We start from the raw sequence: 18060 nt of genomic DNA on the forward strand, positions 1-18060 counted from the left end.
TCAGCTGGTTACAATTTTTAAGAATCCAATTTGATGGGTCGACTCCAACGATATAAATCTTGGTGAAATTTGTGTGGTGGAATTTATGTTGTCCCAGAAATGACTTTTTTTTCGTATACTCGTGTGTCCTGATACTCCTACCTTTGACCTTTTTCGAATATCTGCTCTGAATTTGAGTTGCCACCAGCCTAAATTTTTGCGAACAGTCATGATTTTATCTTAAACACATTGCATCCATGGTCCAATGGAACTGTTTCTCCTGTGTTATCTTCGTGAAACCGATTTCACTTTTGAATGTAGAATTCTGATTCAAAAATGCAGATGCATGCAAATGCATATGTTCAACATGGCATAACTATTGAAACTTCGTCCCGTCTGGAATGGATTAATTGATTAAATAATCAAAAACATTCAAGTTTTCACCGCGCGTTTTTTTCACGATTGATAACGGATGACGCCACTCGAGTTTCAATTAGTGAGTGATTGAATGGAACACTTCCCTAATTCGATTGAATTCAATACCTTTCCTTTACTTGGTAAGTAAAGAGGTTCAGGACATCACGTGTAAGGTCAATCCATTGCAGTGTAAATAAACAAAGATGAAGACTATTTAACACGCGAACATGCCACATATAGTTGACCAGGCGAAAAGCATGGAAAATTATGATTAACACGTAGAACCCCGTGTCGGGCCTTAGGGGCTGACATTGAGCTCTTCATTAGAAAAACCTTAATCATTGGGACTGACAGTTACTAAATAAGGAAATAAAAAATGGCATGGTTTGTTTTCGGATGGTTTACGATATGTGACTACTTTCTAGTCGAATTTCTGACTATTTTCTTTTTATACAATGAATTTTTTTTTTACCGACACTGATATTGTGCAACCACTCTTGATGCGGGCTGTATGGAAAGCAAGAACAATCCGGGGCTCAACGTGTTAATCTCACACGCTTCCAAAGATTGGCCTTGCGATTTATTTACTACCATGGCGAATGCAAGGCGAACCAAAAATTTGTATTCACTCTTGAATTTGCCCTTTGTTAATCGTTGCATTATTCTTAAATCTGAGCATGATGATATTAGATTAGACTGACCAAACGTGTCGTTTTAAACGGGACAGTATCGTTTTTTTGACCATTTTTTATTGTCCCGTCTTTTTATCAATTCGTACCTCATTATATTCAATGAATTTTCATCGAATGGAAATATTCAACATACACTAGATTGTTTTGCATTCGATATTGAAAGCATGCTGTGAACATTTATTAATATTTCTAATAGATTTTCTAATAGATCTTATTAAGATCTATTAGTCGTTTGAAAATTCCTAACTCGGGAACAAAATGAGATAAGAAGGAGAGATTTAAAGTCTCAATAAATAATCAAATAAAAAATTAATATAAAATTAACATTTACGGCACGCCCTCTTCTTCATGTAGAGTCGTAAACACTTGCGTAAACACAAACTTTTTACATATTAGGTTGTGTGAATAAAAACAAAACTCAGCTTTACTTTACTTGAATCAGACATTCGAGCAGTGACATTAAGTATTTCCTACGTTTGGTATGAATAAAACTGGCAACTGAGTATGAACTTTTCGAGAATGGAAGTTTACTTGATTTCGTATGAATAAAACTGCATTTATCAAGTATTTACTTTGTCATTATCAAGTATGCTCATGAGCGTACTTTGCTTCTGAAAACTCATTTGTTTATCTTATGCGATTAATATTTAGTGCTGCTATCTTACATTTAAACAAGTGAAAAATGTATTATGATGCGCCAAATATTCCTTTTCCGCTCGTTTGTGACATCGGTCCTTCATTTGAGAAAAATCGGGCTACCAAAACATACAAACTACGCAGAGAGGGAGGCGACGACAATTTCAAGCAGTTGTACAGGTTTAGTCGCGAAAATGTAGGTTTCTTAGCAAGAACCTTTCTACCCAACTATGAGGAAACCAGAGGGGGAGCGTTGCAAAACATGCAAAAAATGAAATGTTTCCTGCGTTATGTGGATCTACACCAAACGACTGTTTGCAAAACTGTCTGGCAAACTTGTCGAGCGATCGTTGAAAAACCCACGAGTGGATTAAATTCCCATCAACGAAGGAAGAATTGTGCTTGTGCTCATAAAGGGTGTGTCACATCAAATTGCATCACGGAAAAAAAGCTGTAGAAATTCGCCCAGTAGACCGATCCTTTTGAAAATTTTAGACAGTAAAATAAAAACTATTAAACAACTTTTGGCATTTTCTTTTTATTCATACTTCGAGCCCAAGCCCGTATGCTCGCACCTTCCTCTCTACCCCGTCCATAAGGTTCTGTACAACGTCAGGTTGTAGTTTTTTTTGAACAGAAATCCATTTTCTCTTGAAGTCCGCCTCCGATTTGACAACTTTTGGGTTCTTCCGGAGGGCCTGCTTCATAATCGCCCAATATTTCTCTATTTGGCGAAGCTCCGGCGCTTTGGGCGGGTTCATTTCCTTTGGCACGAAGGTGACCCCGTTGGCTTCGTACCACTCCAACACGTCCTTTGAATAGTGGCACGAAGCGAGATCCGGCCAGAAGATGGTCGGGCCCTCGTGCTGCTTCAATAGTGGTAGTAAGCGCTTCTGTAGGCACTCCTTAAGGTAAACCTGCCCGTTTACCGTGCCGGTCATCACGAAGGGGGCGCTCCGCTTTCCGCAAGAGCAGATCGCTTGCCACACCATGTACTTTTTGGCAAAGTTGGATAGTTTCTGCTTGCGAATCTCCTCCGGAACGCTGAATTTGTCCTCTGCGGAGAAGAACAACAGGCCCGGCAGCTGACGAAAGTCCGCTTTGACGCGTCAGCATTTCGGTGTACAGCTTCCGGGCTCGCGTCTTCCCCACCATGTTTTGCCTTTCGTCGCGGTTGGGAGCCTTCTGAACCTTGTATGTACGCAGGCCCTCCCGCTGCTTGGTCCGCTGGACGAATGAACTTGACAAATTCAGCTTATTGGCGACATCCCGGACCGAACTTCTCGGATCACGTCTAAACTGCTTAACTACGCGCTTGTTATCTTTTTCACTGACGGAGCATCCATTTTTGCCGTTCTTCACCTTCCGGTCGATGGTTAGGTTCTCGAAGTATCGTTTTAGTACTCTGCTGACCGAGAATTGGACGATTCCCAGCATCTTACCGATGTCCCGATGTGACAACTCCGGATTCTCGAAATGAGTGCACAGGATTAATTCACGACGCTCTTTTTCGTTCGACGACATTTTTCCAAATTTATGAAAAATTGACAGTGAAGCATGGCCAACGTGATCTATAAACTCTTATCTGATTATAAGCGAAAGCTGAAGATATAATTCCTAAAAATTAAATTTCTACAGCGTTTTTTCCGTGATGCAATTTGATGTGACACACTATTTTGCCGATGAATTCGTCAATCGTAAAGGATTGACGTCATTTAACGTTCAGGCAACGTGCAATGGACGAGAAATGTTCACGAGTGTGGAGTGTCGGTGGCCTGGTTCTGTCCACGATGCCATAATATGGAGAAATTCCGCCATTCGTGAAGTACTCTCCGACAACAACAGCGATGCCGTTATGCTAGCAGATGAAGCATACCCTATAGCGCCTTGGCTAATAACGCAATTTAAAAACCCGTCATCTGCAGAACAGATCTGCTACAACATTATGCATACTAGGGAAAGGGTGATAATCGAACGGGTATTCGGACAAGCTGAACAACGATTTCCCATTTTGCAATCAAAAGTCCGCATATCAACGGAAAGAGTCCCACAGATGGTCGTTGCGTGCTTCGTGCTCCATAATGTGGCGAAGATAATAAATGATGAAGATTTCACGTTGCCGGAAGAGTCACTGCAGCCAAACTATGTACAGTTCAATGGGGGAGTCGATGATGGCAACTCTATTCGCCATAGAGGACAACGTCGTCGAGATGCAATTGCGATGCACATTAAAAATTAGTTATAATATAAAAAATATTCTGCCTTTAAAACTTTATTAATTTAACTTTAATTTAGAAAATATATACAAAAAAATATATACACTTTCAGATGATCATGTTCTCTTTGAGTTTTTTTTATTTTCAGGACAGCAATTTCCTTTTTTCAGAACCAACAGCTCCATTTCTTTTTGGTGTCGCTCTTCTTGGTTGGCTTACAATACATCCGTATAATCTTGTTGCTTTTTCAGGAACTTAAGTTGCTCCTCACACACTGTTTGTTGTGTTCTGCCACGTGTCTGGAATATAAAAAGACGGGTGGGTAATGTCGGGGACATAACCGGAGTGACGTAGGACTATACAAAGGGGACAGCTTTTGTTAAATATATATTTTAAATATATTGTTTTATTTTCTTCTCCTACGTGAATACCTACCTATCTACCTGAAAAATGGATTAGTTTACTGTTTACTCTTTATGAATATGTTGATGGTTCTGAAAAGAACCTTTGGTGTTGTGTTTTTGTTATCACTCGATATTCCCATCTTGTTCGGTTAAACCTTCCTGTTTAGCTATTGCGTTTGCCACTCGCTACAGCTTTCACAGTTGGATTGCATTTGCCACTCGCCACAGCTTTCACAGTTGGAAAATTTCTTCCCATCCAGCTTGTGACATATTTTACAGTAAATTACATTCAATGGCACGTCGCATTACCACCACTCAGTATCGGATTGGAGGTAATTTTAACCTGTAATTGAACATTTGCGATGACAGTGGTACAGAGTCGACTTTCAATGTGGGGTAATAATTTGGACCCCGAACTCTATGTTTACAAAAATGTCCGACTAAATATGTCGCATTACAGGTCCGTCCAATTAGCTAAATGTCGAGATAAGTGTAAATTACTGTACTTTCAATCTAGAAGCAATTTAAGAATTGGTGAAAATCAATAAGCTCAGAACAACTGCCAAATTCACATACTCATCATATCCTGGCGAACAAATTATGAAAAAATCAATTTTTGTTTTATTATTATTTTGGATAATGTTTTAGAAAGCATTGAACTGTATTTCCTAAACTCTTTTTTGGAAGGTTTAATGGCCCTGAAAAGCGCCTTGTTTTATGGAATGGTTCCAATTTAGAAAACTCAGTACTCGTGGTTTTGAAAAAAACCATTTCGAACGCTCTCGATGCCGCCTTGTTCTGGATTTGCCGCCAAAGCAGTTTGTATAAAGAACAAACTTTTTTCTTCTGCTACCTGATGCCGTTTTGCGATTGCGTTTGCCACTCGCCACTCGCTGCAACTGCCTGTTGTCTTGATGTCCACCGAACCGAATGTGTTCTGTTCCGAATGCGGGTTTTTTTTATCGTCGCGAGCAGCTTTGCCAGCTAACTCGATCACTTCGGCGGCCGAAACTATATAACGCCGGCTAGGTGGACTGGTGCACTGGTACTAACGCGCTCGGCCTAGCTACCCTTGCGGGGAACTCCAGATCAACACGGTTCGAGCGGGATTTTGCCTTTCCCTTCACTTTTCCTCCTTTACCATGTCCAGACATGGCTGCTTGGGTTGGTTTGTTGATGTGTTGTGATGCGAACCGATGTGGTGAACAGTTTGAATGAGAATGATCGTTACGGCAGCGGAGCGGGGATTTTTAAGCTGACTGGCTGGCTCGAGAATTACGCATGTGTGAGACTGCGACCAATGTTTCGTTCATTTTTTTTCTTTTTCCTTTCCAATCGTGCTTCATTCTATTTCGCTGCTGCTCTGGTTGCCCGTTTTGGTCGGTACGATTTGAGGAGCACAAAATGGACCAATCAAAAATGGGCACATAGTGCATTTTGACAATGCTTGATATTTCACAATCATTCAATTATTTATCTCAAGAAAAATGAAATGTTATACGTTATGATAGATGCGTAGATATATTTCCTATCAATTGATGCAAAAACCTTTGCGATCTATTGAGAAAGGCTCGAGTTATAAGCGTTCCAAATCTTGCATTTTTTCCTACTTGTTCAGTGCCTAGATTTCCATTTCACCCCCTATATCTTCCGGTTAGACGTAGTCCTACGTCAAAAAAGAATTAAAAAACTATAAAAGTTCTTCGAAGAACAATTTTAGGAGAGAAATGGGAATAAAAATACCATTTTAACTGAGAGCGCATGAAAAGTAAAAGTAGAATTAAAATAAAACACACACCGATTTTTGATTTGTTTTTAGTGTTTGACACGCTTGACTCGGCGCCAGAAACTCGTTCTGCAAGCTGTTGTAATCATAATCATCAGAAGAATCATGCTCCTCCTTCCCCATTGCAATATTTTTGCTTCCTACTGCCAGACCATCTGTAAAAGTTATGATAAATGATAACATTTCATAAGTTTCAATATAATTGAAATAATTGAATAATTTTTACTTACACGGAACGCTGATGATGCTGGGATTGTCAACACCCCCCAGCAGTCCATAAAACTTTTCTTGCGGTTGGTTGAGCACAATTTTAACGTTCCCTGTTTTTTTGGTATCCGTTTTTTCTTTAAAAGCGGTCTTCATGTTATTGATTTTCTTCAATATTTGATCGCCAGAGAACTCCAATCCACATCGGATGAGCAACTGCTGTCGCATCGCCGCCAACGCTGTTTTTTTCTTCTCCCGCACAGGTGGTGATTGCGATTTGGAAAGTAAAAATTTTCCTACTTCCTCCAGTACATCCACATACACAGCATCCATTTATTCCTGATTAGATTGATTCTTCCGCTACCGCTGCTGATTGATTTTTCGGCAGATCCTTCGATTGTAAATTTATGATTGGAAACTAGTATTTTTAAGCAACAGTTAAAAAACTCAACTTACCATCATCTACCAGAACAATCTCTTCGAGTACCTCGATGTTTTCGTGGCCTAAAATCATTGTTATCGATTTTTTTTTCAATGAAAGGATCACAACACGGGCGAGAAAAGTGACGTTTTGAAACCAAACAAAAACAAACAGTTGATAGATGTTTGACAAAGTAAGAACTATGTTCGAATTCGAACATACGTTGAAATAAAATTAGTAAAGTAAACTTTTAATCATACGGATTCAAGTAAATACTAGGAAAGTTTACTTTACTTGGAAACGAGCAGAATTAGTAAATATTTTTTTTTATTCATACGGCCTATTATTCGTGATGCACAATCAAAACACGAACAGTTTTCAATGTAGAATTGAAATCCCAACAACACAAATAAACCTCGTTGATTCAACCGGACGTTATGGGTAAACAATTAACTGTTTTACGTTATGCCTGGATTGTACCTGAAGTCAGGTATATTGAGGGTCTCTTTGTATAATATGTAAAGTTACTCAGATTCAAACATCGTTCATCAGTCGAACAATATTTCTTATAGAGTGAATAACAGTATATCATAATGGAAATCTGATCAGCTGATCACTTCAAATTTGATTCAAAATTGAAGCAAAAAATTGAATTTGATTCAAAATTGAATTTGATCCAAAAACTTTTGAATGTTTGATAGTTTTATCAAAAATTTTAACGTGAATTTGTCAAAAAAAACAGTAAATTATCGATTATCCGCGAACTTCAAAATCCTCGAAAATTTTGATGTAAGCGCCGACAAAACGAAAAGTAAAATACGTTTAGTTACTTTGCTTTGTAGTTCTATAGATTTCCCGGAAAGGGCCTGGCCGGGTAAGGGAGTAAAAAGTGCCCCCAAACCAAATCACTAGCTGTATGGCAAATATTGTAAAGGATATTAAATAAGAAATTTTGGCGGTTTATTTGAACCCCTATGTGGTTTGACGTAGGATCTATAGTGACAAACGTACTTTTTCGTGCATTTCACGCCATCCTCAATAGATCCGAGATAAAAATTTGAAAAAAATACTGAATGTGCATCTTACTACGATGTATCAAAAAAAATTATCAAAAAAAAATTTCATCAAAAATTTTAGTACTAAAAAAAATAATGAAATCTTGAAAATTTTTTTTTTGGGATTTAGAGATTCAGTACTACTCTAATTCATATTTTAATGTGTTTCTACGGCTTTTCTAGATATGTGTGATTTTTTTCAGATTTTTTTGAGTGTTGCGCGGTATCAAAAAATTTTTTTTTTATGTTTCCAAAGAGTGGTTAGGTAAGGGAGTAAAAAGTGCCCCCAAACCAAATCACTAGCTGTATGGCAAATATTGTAAAGGATATTAAATAAGAAATTTTGGCGGTTTATTTGAACCCCTATGTGGTTTGACGTAGGATCTATAGTGACAAACGTACTTTTTCGTGCATTTCACGCCATCCTCAATAGATCCGAGATAAAAATTTGAAAAAAATACTGAATGTGCATCTTACCACGGTGTATCAAGAAAAATTATCAAAAAAATAATTCATCAAAAATTTTAGTATTAAAAAAAAATTATGAAAATTTGAAAATTTTTTTTTGGGATTTAGAGATTCAATACTACTCTAATTCATATTTAAATGTGCTCTTACGGCTTTTCTAGATTGATAAATATCGTCAAGCTGTTTTTTTTTAAATATCTAATAATAAAAATAAAATAATAAAAAAGAAAAATACACAGTACAAAAAAATGTTATAGATTTTCTGGCATTTCGAAATTTTGAAAAAAAATATAACTTTGAGACCACAAATTCGATTTGTTTTTTTATTTTAATCTTTCAATTGAAAACCACGAATACAATAAAATAATCGATTTCAAAAAAATAAAAATAATAATGCAGACGATGAAGAAAATTATTTTGTGTCACACAATGCTCTTAAAAATTCAGGAAAAATTACGCCACATGTAGAAAAAAGACACATACGAACGCATTTAAATAAAAATTTGAGCAGGAGTGGGTCTCAAAGTTATATTTTTTTTTCAAAATTTCGAAATGCCAGAAAATCTATAACATTTTTTTGTACTGTGTATTTTTTTTCATTTTATTTTTAGTATTAGATATTTGAAAAAAAAACAGTTTGAAGATATTTATAAATCTAGAAAAGCCGTAAGAGTACATTTGAATATGAATTAGAGTAGTACTGAATCTCAAAATCCAAAAAAAAAAATTTTCAAAATTTTAATATTTTTTTAGTACAAAAATTTTTGATGAAATTTTTTTTGATAATTTTTCTTGATACACCATGGTAGGATGTACATTCAGTATTTTTTTCAAATTTTTATCTCAGATCTATTGAGGATGGCGTGAAATAAACGAAAAAGTACGTTTGTCACTATAGATCCTACGTCAAACCACATAGGGGTTCAAATAAACCGCCAAAATTTCTTATTTAATATCCTTTACAATATTTGCCATACAGCTAGTGATTTGGTTTGGGGGCACTTTTTACTCCCTTACCTAACCACTCTTTGGAAACATAAAAAAAAAATTTTTTGATACCGCGCAACACTGAAAAAAATCTGAAAAAAATCACACATATCTAGAAAAGCCGTAGAAACACATTAAAATATGAATTAGAGTAGTACTGAATCTCTAAATTCCAAAAAAAAAATTTTCAAGATTTCATTATTTTTTTTAGTACTAAAATTTTTGATGAAATTTTTTTTTGATAATTTTTTTTGATACATCGTAGTAAGATGCACATTCAGTATTTTTTTCAAATTTTTATCTCGGATCTTTTGAGGATGGCGTGAAATTAACGAAAAGTACGTTTTTCACTATAGATCCTACGTCAAACCAGATAGGGGTTCAAATAAACCGCCAAAATTTCTTATTTAATATCCTTTACAATATTTGCCATACGGCTAGTGATTTGGTTTGGGGGCACTTTTTACTTCCTTACCCGGCCAGGCCCTTTGTCGATGAGCAGCCGACATTTATTCTGGTCATATCTTTCACATTGACTGATCACTGATGTAACGGGTGAGTCATAAGTAGCGGGACTAATTTCATGTCATGTCATGTGCGGCCAATCGAGTCGTATTGGTCCATACTGTCCCAGTCAGTGTATGAAAATGATTGGGAAGCCACCACAGCTCAATGACTCAAATCCCGTACCATCAGATGTGCCAAAAAAGTGGCCCAAACTATGATGCCGAGGATTCCGGGAACTTTTAGGAAGGTTGAAGAAGAACTATCTGTCTATTTGTTTCATACCTCTAACGCACATTATGCGGACTGAAATGAAATGCAATGAAGAATTGAATTTAAAAAAACTGTTTTGTCAAACGTGTTTTGATGCTGAAATATATTTTTTCGTGTTTAAACACTAATTTTAGTCTTTATCCGAGGTTTTCGAGACCTTGTCACCCAATTACGCGTTGAGATGAAGTAATATATAGTACAATAAAAATACCAAGAATACCATTATTCCGATTTCACGTTTTTTTCGCACCTTTTATTCATGTTGAAGAAAAAAATGTGATAGGCAATGAATTGATGAGCACGCAGTGCATCCTCTATCACAGATATAATTTTAATAGCACAATATTTGCATACGCCAAAATAGCATGAAGGCGGATGAACCTTCGTTTAAAATCTCCATTATATAAAAATTGCTATTCCCATTCCCAAAACATCATCAGATACAAGCTACGGGTATGCTTGTACTTGCATGCATGTGTTTCCCTTACACGGACCACTGAAGAGAACAGCGTGACGAAGTCGTCACTGACGGTACCTTCTCACGAATTCCGCAGCGATCCAGTTTGCAACCAGACGGCAACGAGGGTGATTTTCAGGGCCGGAAAATTGAAATCAATTTTCCGAAATTTTCAAGACTGAAGATGAATGAGCTGTAAAATTGTGAAGTCTCCACAACCAAACACTCTCTCGCCCGCCCAAACATTATTAACGTTTCAACAGTCAACAAGTCGGCGGTGGCAAGTGCGACCAAATGGCCTTTCTCAAGGCCGGGAGATCAGAATGTAGGTTTAGTTTTCCAAATTAACCTTTTGAAAGGCTATAGGTAATTAACCGCAGAAGTTTAACGCCTCTAGAATTGAAGACATTATCACCACCATAACATTCCCATCGAATGAACGATCAAGTACGAAGCCTCAAGAGAGCAAACCAAGAAGGAGCCATCGAATAATCAAGGAGAACCCAAGTAGGGAACCCAACGAGAATCGAATGCTGAAACTTATATGGAAGAAACAAAACAATGTTAAAGGAGGCGATCTGGCGTAGAGGTAACATCCGTACCTCTCATGCTAAAGGTCACGAGTTCGATTCTCACTCCCGAAAATAGAAGCAAAAGTGACGAACCAGCCAAGAGAGATGAAAGTCACTATAATACAGAAAAAAAATGGGTGGGTTTATATCTATGATATAACCGCAAGGTTGACGTGGAACTACCTTAACTTAGCAATATTTTTTTAATTTGTATTGATTAAATTTTTGATTGAATGAAACAACTTTTTTTTCTATATTATAGTGACATTCAACACATTTTAGCTGGTTCGTCACTTTTACTTCCATTTTTGGAAGAATGTCGGGAGTGAGAATTTAACTCGTGATCTTTAGCGTTAGAGGTATGCATGATCGCCTCCACAAATGAAACAATTTCCGAATTAAATAGAATTCAATATATTTGCTTTGAGAGTAAAAAGATTGTATAATGACATATAAGGACAATTCAAGCATTGTGATAGATTATGTTCTTCGTTACAAGTAAATTTAATGACAGTCCTTTTACGTTTGTTATGATGACATCGTTGTTTAGAAGTCTGTGTTAGGCAAACACATTTCAGTCGGAACAAAAATGCTCCCGATTTGCATGTATTTGCAATGCCGATTTCCCCAGACACCTCGGTTTAGAAGTCTGTATTAGGTAAACACATTTCAATCGGAACAAAAATGCCCCCGACTTACATGTAATCGTAATGCCAATTTCCCCACGCTTCATGGATCAGAAGTCTGTGTTAGGGAAGCACATTCCAGTCGGAACAAAAATGCTCCCGACTTACATGTATTCGCAATGCCGATTTCCTCACGCTCCTTGGATTTGAAGTCTGTGTTGGGGAAACACATTTCAATCGGAACAAAAAATACCCCCGACTTTAAAGTATTTGCAATGCCGATTTCTCTAACGCTGCTTGGTTTTGATGGCTGTGTTGGGGAAACTGTCAATCGGGCCAATCAAAACGAGTTAGTTAGGGACTTTAGATAACGCTTAACATTTTACAGTTATTCAATTGTTTATCTAATGAAAAATAACATTTTATTAATTGCGATAGAAGCGTAGACATATTCCCTATCAATTGATGCAAACATCTTTCCGATCCAGTAAGAAATGTACGAGTTATAAGCATTCGGAATCTTTCATTTTTTCCTGCATGTTCTGTGTTTAGGTTTTCATTTTACCCCCCATATACTCCGGTTAGACGTAGACCCACGTCAAAAATGTTAATAATACTCACGGTTTGATGATGTTTTGAGCTTTTAAAGTTTGAGTTTGTATTGTATTGTATTGTGACCAATTTCCATTTTCTTTACCACAAAGGTCTAGAGAGTAGCTCATCATTATTAGTTCTCGAAAGCAGTAGCATTTTCGGTGAAATGCTGCTTAATTAGAGATTATTTTCTCACAACACACAAACCGACACTGAAAGCCTTACAAATATTCACTTGGCATCGTTAGAATAATGAAAGTTCGGTTGTTTCTATGAAGGTGGGAGAGTGAAGATGATGCACAAAATATCACTTCTTTTTCGTCTTTTTCGACCAGATTTCACAAATATTCAAGTTGCCACACTATACTTATAGTTGAATAGTTTTTCATAGGCAATTGAATATAAATATAAATATTGACGTCACGAAATGAAAAGTAACTATGGCAGCGCATGCTATGTTGCTCGTAAATTCCACCATCTTCGTTACCTATATTTCCAGGACTTTGGTATAGTCTTACGTCCGGTTATGTTCCAAACATTATTCACCCGTATTTTCATTTCATATTTGTAGTTGTAAAGTTTTGGATTATATTGTCAGAATAAATCGGAAAAGCATTGACTTATTCTGAGTGTTTTTAGAAGCATACAACTATGAATTGGAATAAAATACGGAATGGTATTGATTTCCATGAATTCGGTTTTCTTCGAAGAATAATTCTATTTATTTCTGTTACTATTTATTTTTGATTATAATTTTCGGCATATGGCTGACTCGGAGGGATTCTAATCTCGAAGCCCGATTTTCAATCACTTTTCATAGCAATAGAGGCCATATACAGGTCGGACTCGATTATATATAGTCGACGATTGTTTTTTAACAATTATTTTCAAATCCTATACACAATCGAATCTCAAGAAAACAATTTTTTCATTAATGTATGAATGTCAAACATTAATAGAAAAATAGCTTTTTTGTGATTCGATTATGTATTGGATTCGAAAATTAACGTTGAAAGTGAAATTGCTATTATATATAATCGAGCGACCTGTATCAGTGATAACGAGATGTGTCTTTCAATGTGTCAATCGACAGCGACTCATTGCCGTAAACCTAAGACTCCATATTTTGACACAAAAAGTAAAAAATTCAATAATGATAAATAGCATGCTCGTGGGTGCTAGTTCACGTGGATATTACCCGAATTTATTCGATGACTGAACGTTTCTGAAGGCAGTATTCTAGTCTAGAAATTTGAATTTTAAAAAATATTTTCTTCATATTTCTGAAGCCTAAGCATTCAATAATAAACCCTAGAAAGGACTTTTTCGAAAAACCCATTATTTACCGAGTTAGAGCGATTTTGGTGATGCGGTATCTAATCTAGTGCGGCCATAACAATCAACTTCAAACGCGTTTTTCCCGAAACTAGTTCTTTCAAACTGGCGTACACGATATCTCAAATTCTACTGAACCGATTTATGTCAAATTCATATGGATATAATCTATATGCATCTCTCTATCGCATGAACCAATAAAAAATACATTTTTTATTTGTATTTATTTGTTTAAAAATCAAGAAACGTAACAAAAAACGCATTTTTTCTTCAAACGCCCGCCATTAAAATAAAAACATTTTTTTTGGCTTGTCCGAGGTTCATGCGATAACGGCATCTTTACTGACTCAGAATCTGTTCGATTTTTTTTTTTGTTTCAGATAAGCAGAAGAGCTGGAATCGTGCACGCCATGGCACAACTTTTTTTTTGAACCTCCTAACTTCATCAGCTTGTAACTATTTTAATTATGAATATATTTTTTCCGTCAATTTGTTTTATTGTTAAAAGATGGATAAACAAATAATGATATAATGGATAGTAAAAATATGAAAAAATACCCCCTTAAACGTGGCACGCGTAGCATGTTAAAGCGTCTTTTAAAATCACATCTCATTGGAAGCACCCAATTGTGGCACAAAAAATATATTGATATTATATATTCATTCAACGGAAATTAAGCTTCGTCACTAAAAATACATCCAGAAGAAATAAATTCGCGATTATTTTCTCAAAGTTACCTATGGTTTAGACTGTACAAAAAACAGTCCAGAACAAAAAAGTTGTAGGAGGTTGTGTTCAAGACACAACCGCATTGTTGACGTAGAACTACGCTGTAGTTTAATTCAAGTCGCTTGTTTATAACTGCGGATATTATTTTATAATGCTACGAAAATTTTGAAAAAATCATTCTACCAGTTTGGTCGCCCTGAAATGTTTCTTTTATTGCAGAATCATTTGACGATAATTGTTTGATGATTCACTCGTGTGCTGGCAGAACAATACATGCTCGAGATAAGCGCAGTCCTGTCATCCTTCGTGCAGAAAGTTTTGCTACTGGCAAGCGAAACCAAATCACATACAAAATTCCAGAACGGTATTTACTTTCTTGGTGACTAAATAAACGAAATAAACTCTATATGTTAATCTCAACCTACTCGAAAAGAGCAGCACTGTTTCATTATGATCAAGATTAGCGCAAATGCAATCCTAGTTTAAAGCAGTTCTGCGACTGACACGCGAACCCAAATAAATTAATGAATTATTATAACTTCTTGAATAACTTGGTATTCCCCAAATATTTTTTTTTTTGGTGCACAACCTTGACACCTGCTTCACCATAGCGTCAGTTCAATGCATTGATGCATTGATGCATTGATGCCATGCCAAACCAAATCACTGACTAAATTCCAGAACATTTATTTTCTTGGTGAGCTGACGATAGCCTAGTTTGATTATTCCTCACACAATTGTGTAGTCCAGAACCTTAATGCAATGGCCTGGATGCAATGATTGCAATGTCGGAGACATCAGCGAGTGAGTAATTTGGTCGCGTCCACAACTCAATCCGAAACGAAGACATGTGATGACGCAAAACAAGGAAGAACAAGCGATATCCATTGCTTTGAATACAGAACGAGACTGAAAGTTTACCTTTTTTCCTTGCTTGTTGAATTAGATAGACTTTAAACTTCTTCAGTTCATTCGTCTCTAACCTTCAAAAAGGCTCTTGGGAAACTTTACTTTATCCATCATATTACTCCTCCTCCACCATTGCTTTGAGAAAAGTATTCAATCCCTTGCCGTCCAGCTCGCCCAGCAACGATGTTATTCAGTCGATTTCCTCACGAAGAATGAAAGTTTGCTTCAGCGAAATCAACCGTTCATACTCTAGGCAAATATTCCCCTTCCTTCTTCTTCTTCTTTTCCTTTGTTCACGGAGACTTTACACCCTATGGTTTCCCCTTCGTTGCTCGACAATAAGTTGCTCGTTATTGAGAGCTCTGTTCGGGAAAGCACACAAATGGATAGAACATATGAGGAAATGGGAATGCTTCCAAATTTCATCAATTTAAACCTAATACAGACTATGGGATTGTAATGTATAGCATATTAAGGGGGTATTCTAGTCTAGAAATCTGAAAAAATCGAAATTTTTTTTTACCATATTTCTGTAGTTTAAGTATCTAAGAATATACCCTGTACAGGATTTTTCGAAATTCTCATTATTTACCGAGCTAGAGCCATGTTAGTGATGCGGTATCTAACCTGCTACGGCCATAACAATGAACTTCATACGCGTTTTTCTCGAAACTAGTTTTTTCAAACTGGCGTACACGATATCTCAAGTTCTACTGAAAAGATTTATGTCAAATTTATATGAAAATAATTTGCATACATCTCTCTATCGCATGAACCAATAAAAAATTATAACTTTTTAATTTTACTATTTTTTTAAAATCGGTAAACGCAAAAAAAACGTTTTAAACAGCATTTTTGTTTTCAAACGGCCGCCATTTTGTTAAAACCCATGTTTTTGACTTGTCCGAGGTTCATGCCATAGCGACATCTTTACTGATTCAGAATCTGTTCGATTTTTTTGTTTCAGATAACCAGAAGGACTGGAGTCGTGTACGCCATGGCACAACTTTTTTTTGAACACCCTCACTTCACCAGCATGTAACTATTCTAATTATGAATTTTTTTTTTCCGTCCTATTTTTGTTTTATTGTTGAAAGATAGATAAACGAATAATGATATAATGGATAGTAAAAATATTCTTTGTTTTATTTTTACGGAGTTCGAAAAAACGTCCGAAATTTGTGTCTCTACACTAGAATACCCCCTTAAACAAATCTAAAGGAATTTCCGATTAGTTTGGTATGTAAATCGCCAAAATCAGTTCGCTGCAAAAATAGTTATTAATGTTAACTTTATTTCATAAAAACGTGACCTGTTTTCCGATTTGGCACCCTTAATGAAGGCGTAGTTCTACGTCAAAAAAAAACAGGAAGTGGGTTATATCTATGGTATAACCGCAAAGGTGACGTAGGACTATCGTTGATTTAGAGATCATTTGTTTGAAGTTGAATCTAAATCCATCCTGAATGAATGAATAAATAAATATTTGGGTGACTTCAAAAACGAGAGTGTTACGTTGGAGACTCAAGGTTTTATGCATCCAATATTGGATACAAAAAACCTTGTTCTGAAGAATAATCTTCAGAAGCTTTCCTGCTAACTGCACTTGATTGACAAATCACAAAACCAAATGTATGTGGTCGCAGTATTATATGGATAGAAAACATTAAAATAAACTCGCTTGAATGTAATTTTCAATTCCAAGGGGAACTGGCAGATTATTTTTCAGCAACGATCATTTTTTTTCCAGGTTTCCTCTCGATAACCAGCAAACGAAAAGAGTTGCGCACGTGTATGTGTGTGTGTGGCGGCTGCTTCTATGTCTTTCCGAGGAACCGTATTTCGATGCTGATACTCTCTTGGTCACGAGAGTATCAGCATCGGCTTTTCTGCGCTCCCTCACAGTTAAAACAAACTGATTGCATTTCAGGTCAGGTCAGGCCAGGTAATGAATCCCTCGATCCCTCGCCGTTCAGCTCGTTCAGTAACGATGTTGTCTTGTCGATGTCCTCAGGCGTCGTGCACAAATTACGTAACGCTAAAAATCCGAATTTTGAACCACCTCTCCCCCCCCCTTCGTAACGCAATTTCCTATCTCTAATAAACAGAAAGTAACGCAACATCTACCCCCTCCCCCCTTATCGCGTTACGTAATTTGTGCACGACGTCTCACGAAAAATGAATCGGTTTCACCACCAGAATATCATTTCAGTATGCTTTTCGTGCGTGATTGAATCGAGAGAAGGTGTGGTTTACGATGGCAATTTGGAAGGCAAACTAGAGGAGAATGAACTCTCTGAGTATGAAAATTTCGGCGACTGAGCAATAATCGATTGAAAATTATATAATTTTCGCGATACGAAACATTTTCCGTTTTTCATGTTATGCATCCAATATTGGATACGAAAATATCCTACTGATGGGAAAGAATAATCTTCAGAAGCTTTCCAGCTAATTACACTTGATTGAAAAATTACTAAATCAAATGTATTTGGTCGCTTTAATAATAATTAGAAAACATTAAAATAAACTCTTTCGCATGGATGTATTCTTCAATTCCCAGGGAACTGGCAGATTATTTTTCAGCAACGATTAGATCTTTCCGGAATTTTCTCGATGCTGTATGGCATCCAAACGAAAATTCTCGTTTCAGTTTGGCCTGCAAAAACTCCTGCAGCGTCATAACCGCGGAACTTTGGAAGCGCAAGTCGGTTTTGAAGTCCTGAGCAATTCCACGAACCAAATGCTGCAAAGGTAGCTTGCGGATCAGCAATTCGGTCGACTTCTGATAG

The 18060-nt window shown here is 36.6% G+C and overlaps 2 protein-coding genes across 3 annotated transcripts in view; one reads left to right on the plus strand and one right to left on the minus strand.

The window, feature by feature from the left end:
• The window catches only part of LOC129772386 (kinesin-like protein KIF19), a 32082-nt gene that overhangs the window by 1543 nt on the left and 12479 nt on the right, over positions 1 to 18060 (plus strand). The gene's annotated exons all lie outside the window — the stretch shown is intronic.
• LOC129772418 (uncharacterized) lies at positions 3989 to 6905 on the minus strand. 2 transcript variants are annotated; one of them, XM_055776206.1, is made up of 4 exons: positions 6794 to 6903; positions 6361 to 6728; positions 6143 to 6285; positions 3989 to 4239 (listed from the first exon to the last, which is right to left on the minus strand). In XM_055776206.1, the coding sequence occupies exons 2-4, from the start codon at positions 6668 to 6670 to the stop codon at positions 4156 to 4158; spliced, it is 537 nt and encodes a 178-aa protein (XP_055632181.1). In that variant the 5' UTR covers positions 6671 to 6728; positions 6794 to 6903; the 3' UTR covers positions 3989 to 4155. The 2 variants fall into 2 exon arrangements, with proteins under 2 accessions (XP_055632181.1, XP_055632182.1); XM_055776207.1 differs by having other exon boundaries at positions 6361 to 6905.

The sequence above is a fragment of the Toxorhynchites rutilus genome, chromosome 1 (genome assembly GCF_029784135.1).
Source record: "Toxorhynchites rutilus septentrionalis strain SRP chromosome 1, ASM2978413v1, whole genome shotgun sequence".
Classification (NCBI taxonomy): Eukaryota; Metazoa; Arthropoda; class Insecta; order Diptera; family Culicidae; genus Toxorhynchites; species Toxorhynchites rutilus.

Bases quoted from the DNA above. Each gene is read 5' to 3' on its own strand.
- LOC129772418 (XM_055776207.1), bottom strand. From the start codon at position 6,670: ATGGATGCTGTGTATGTGGATGTACTGGAGGAAGTAGGAAAATTTTTA. The intron at 6,286-6,360 runs GTAAGTAAAAAT...TAACTTTTACAG, and splicing joins CAGCATCATCAGCGTTCCGT to ATGGTCTGGCAGTAGGAAGC. The intron at 4,240-6,142 runs GTGTGTGTTTTA...TTTATATTCCAG, and splicing joins TAAAAACAAATCAAAAATCG to ACACGTGGCAGAACACAACA.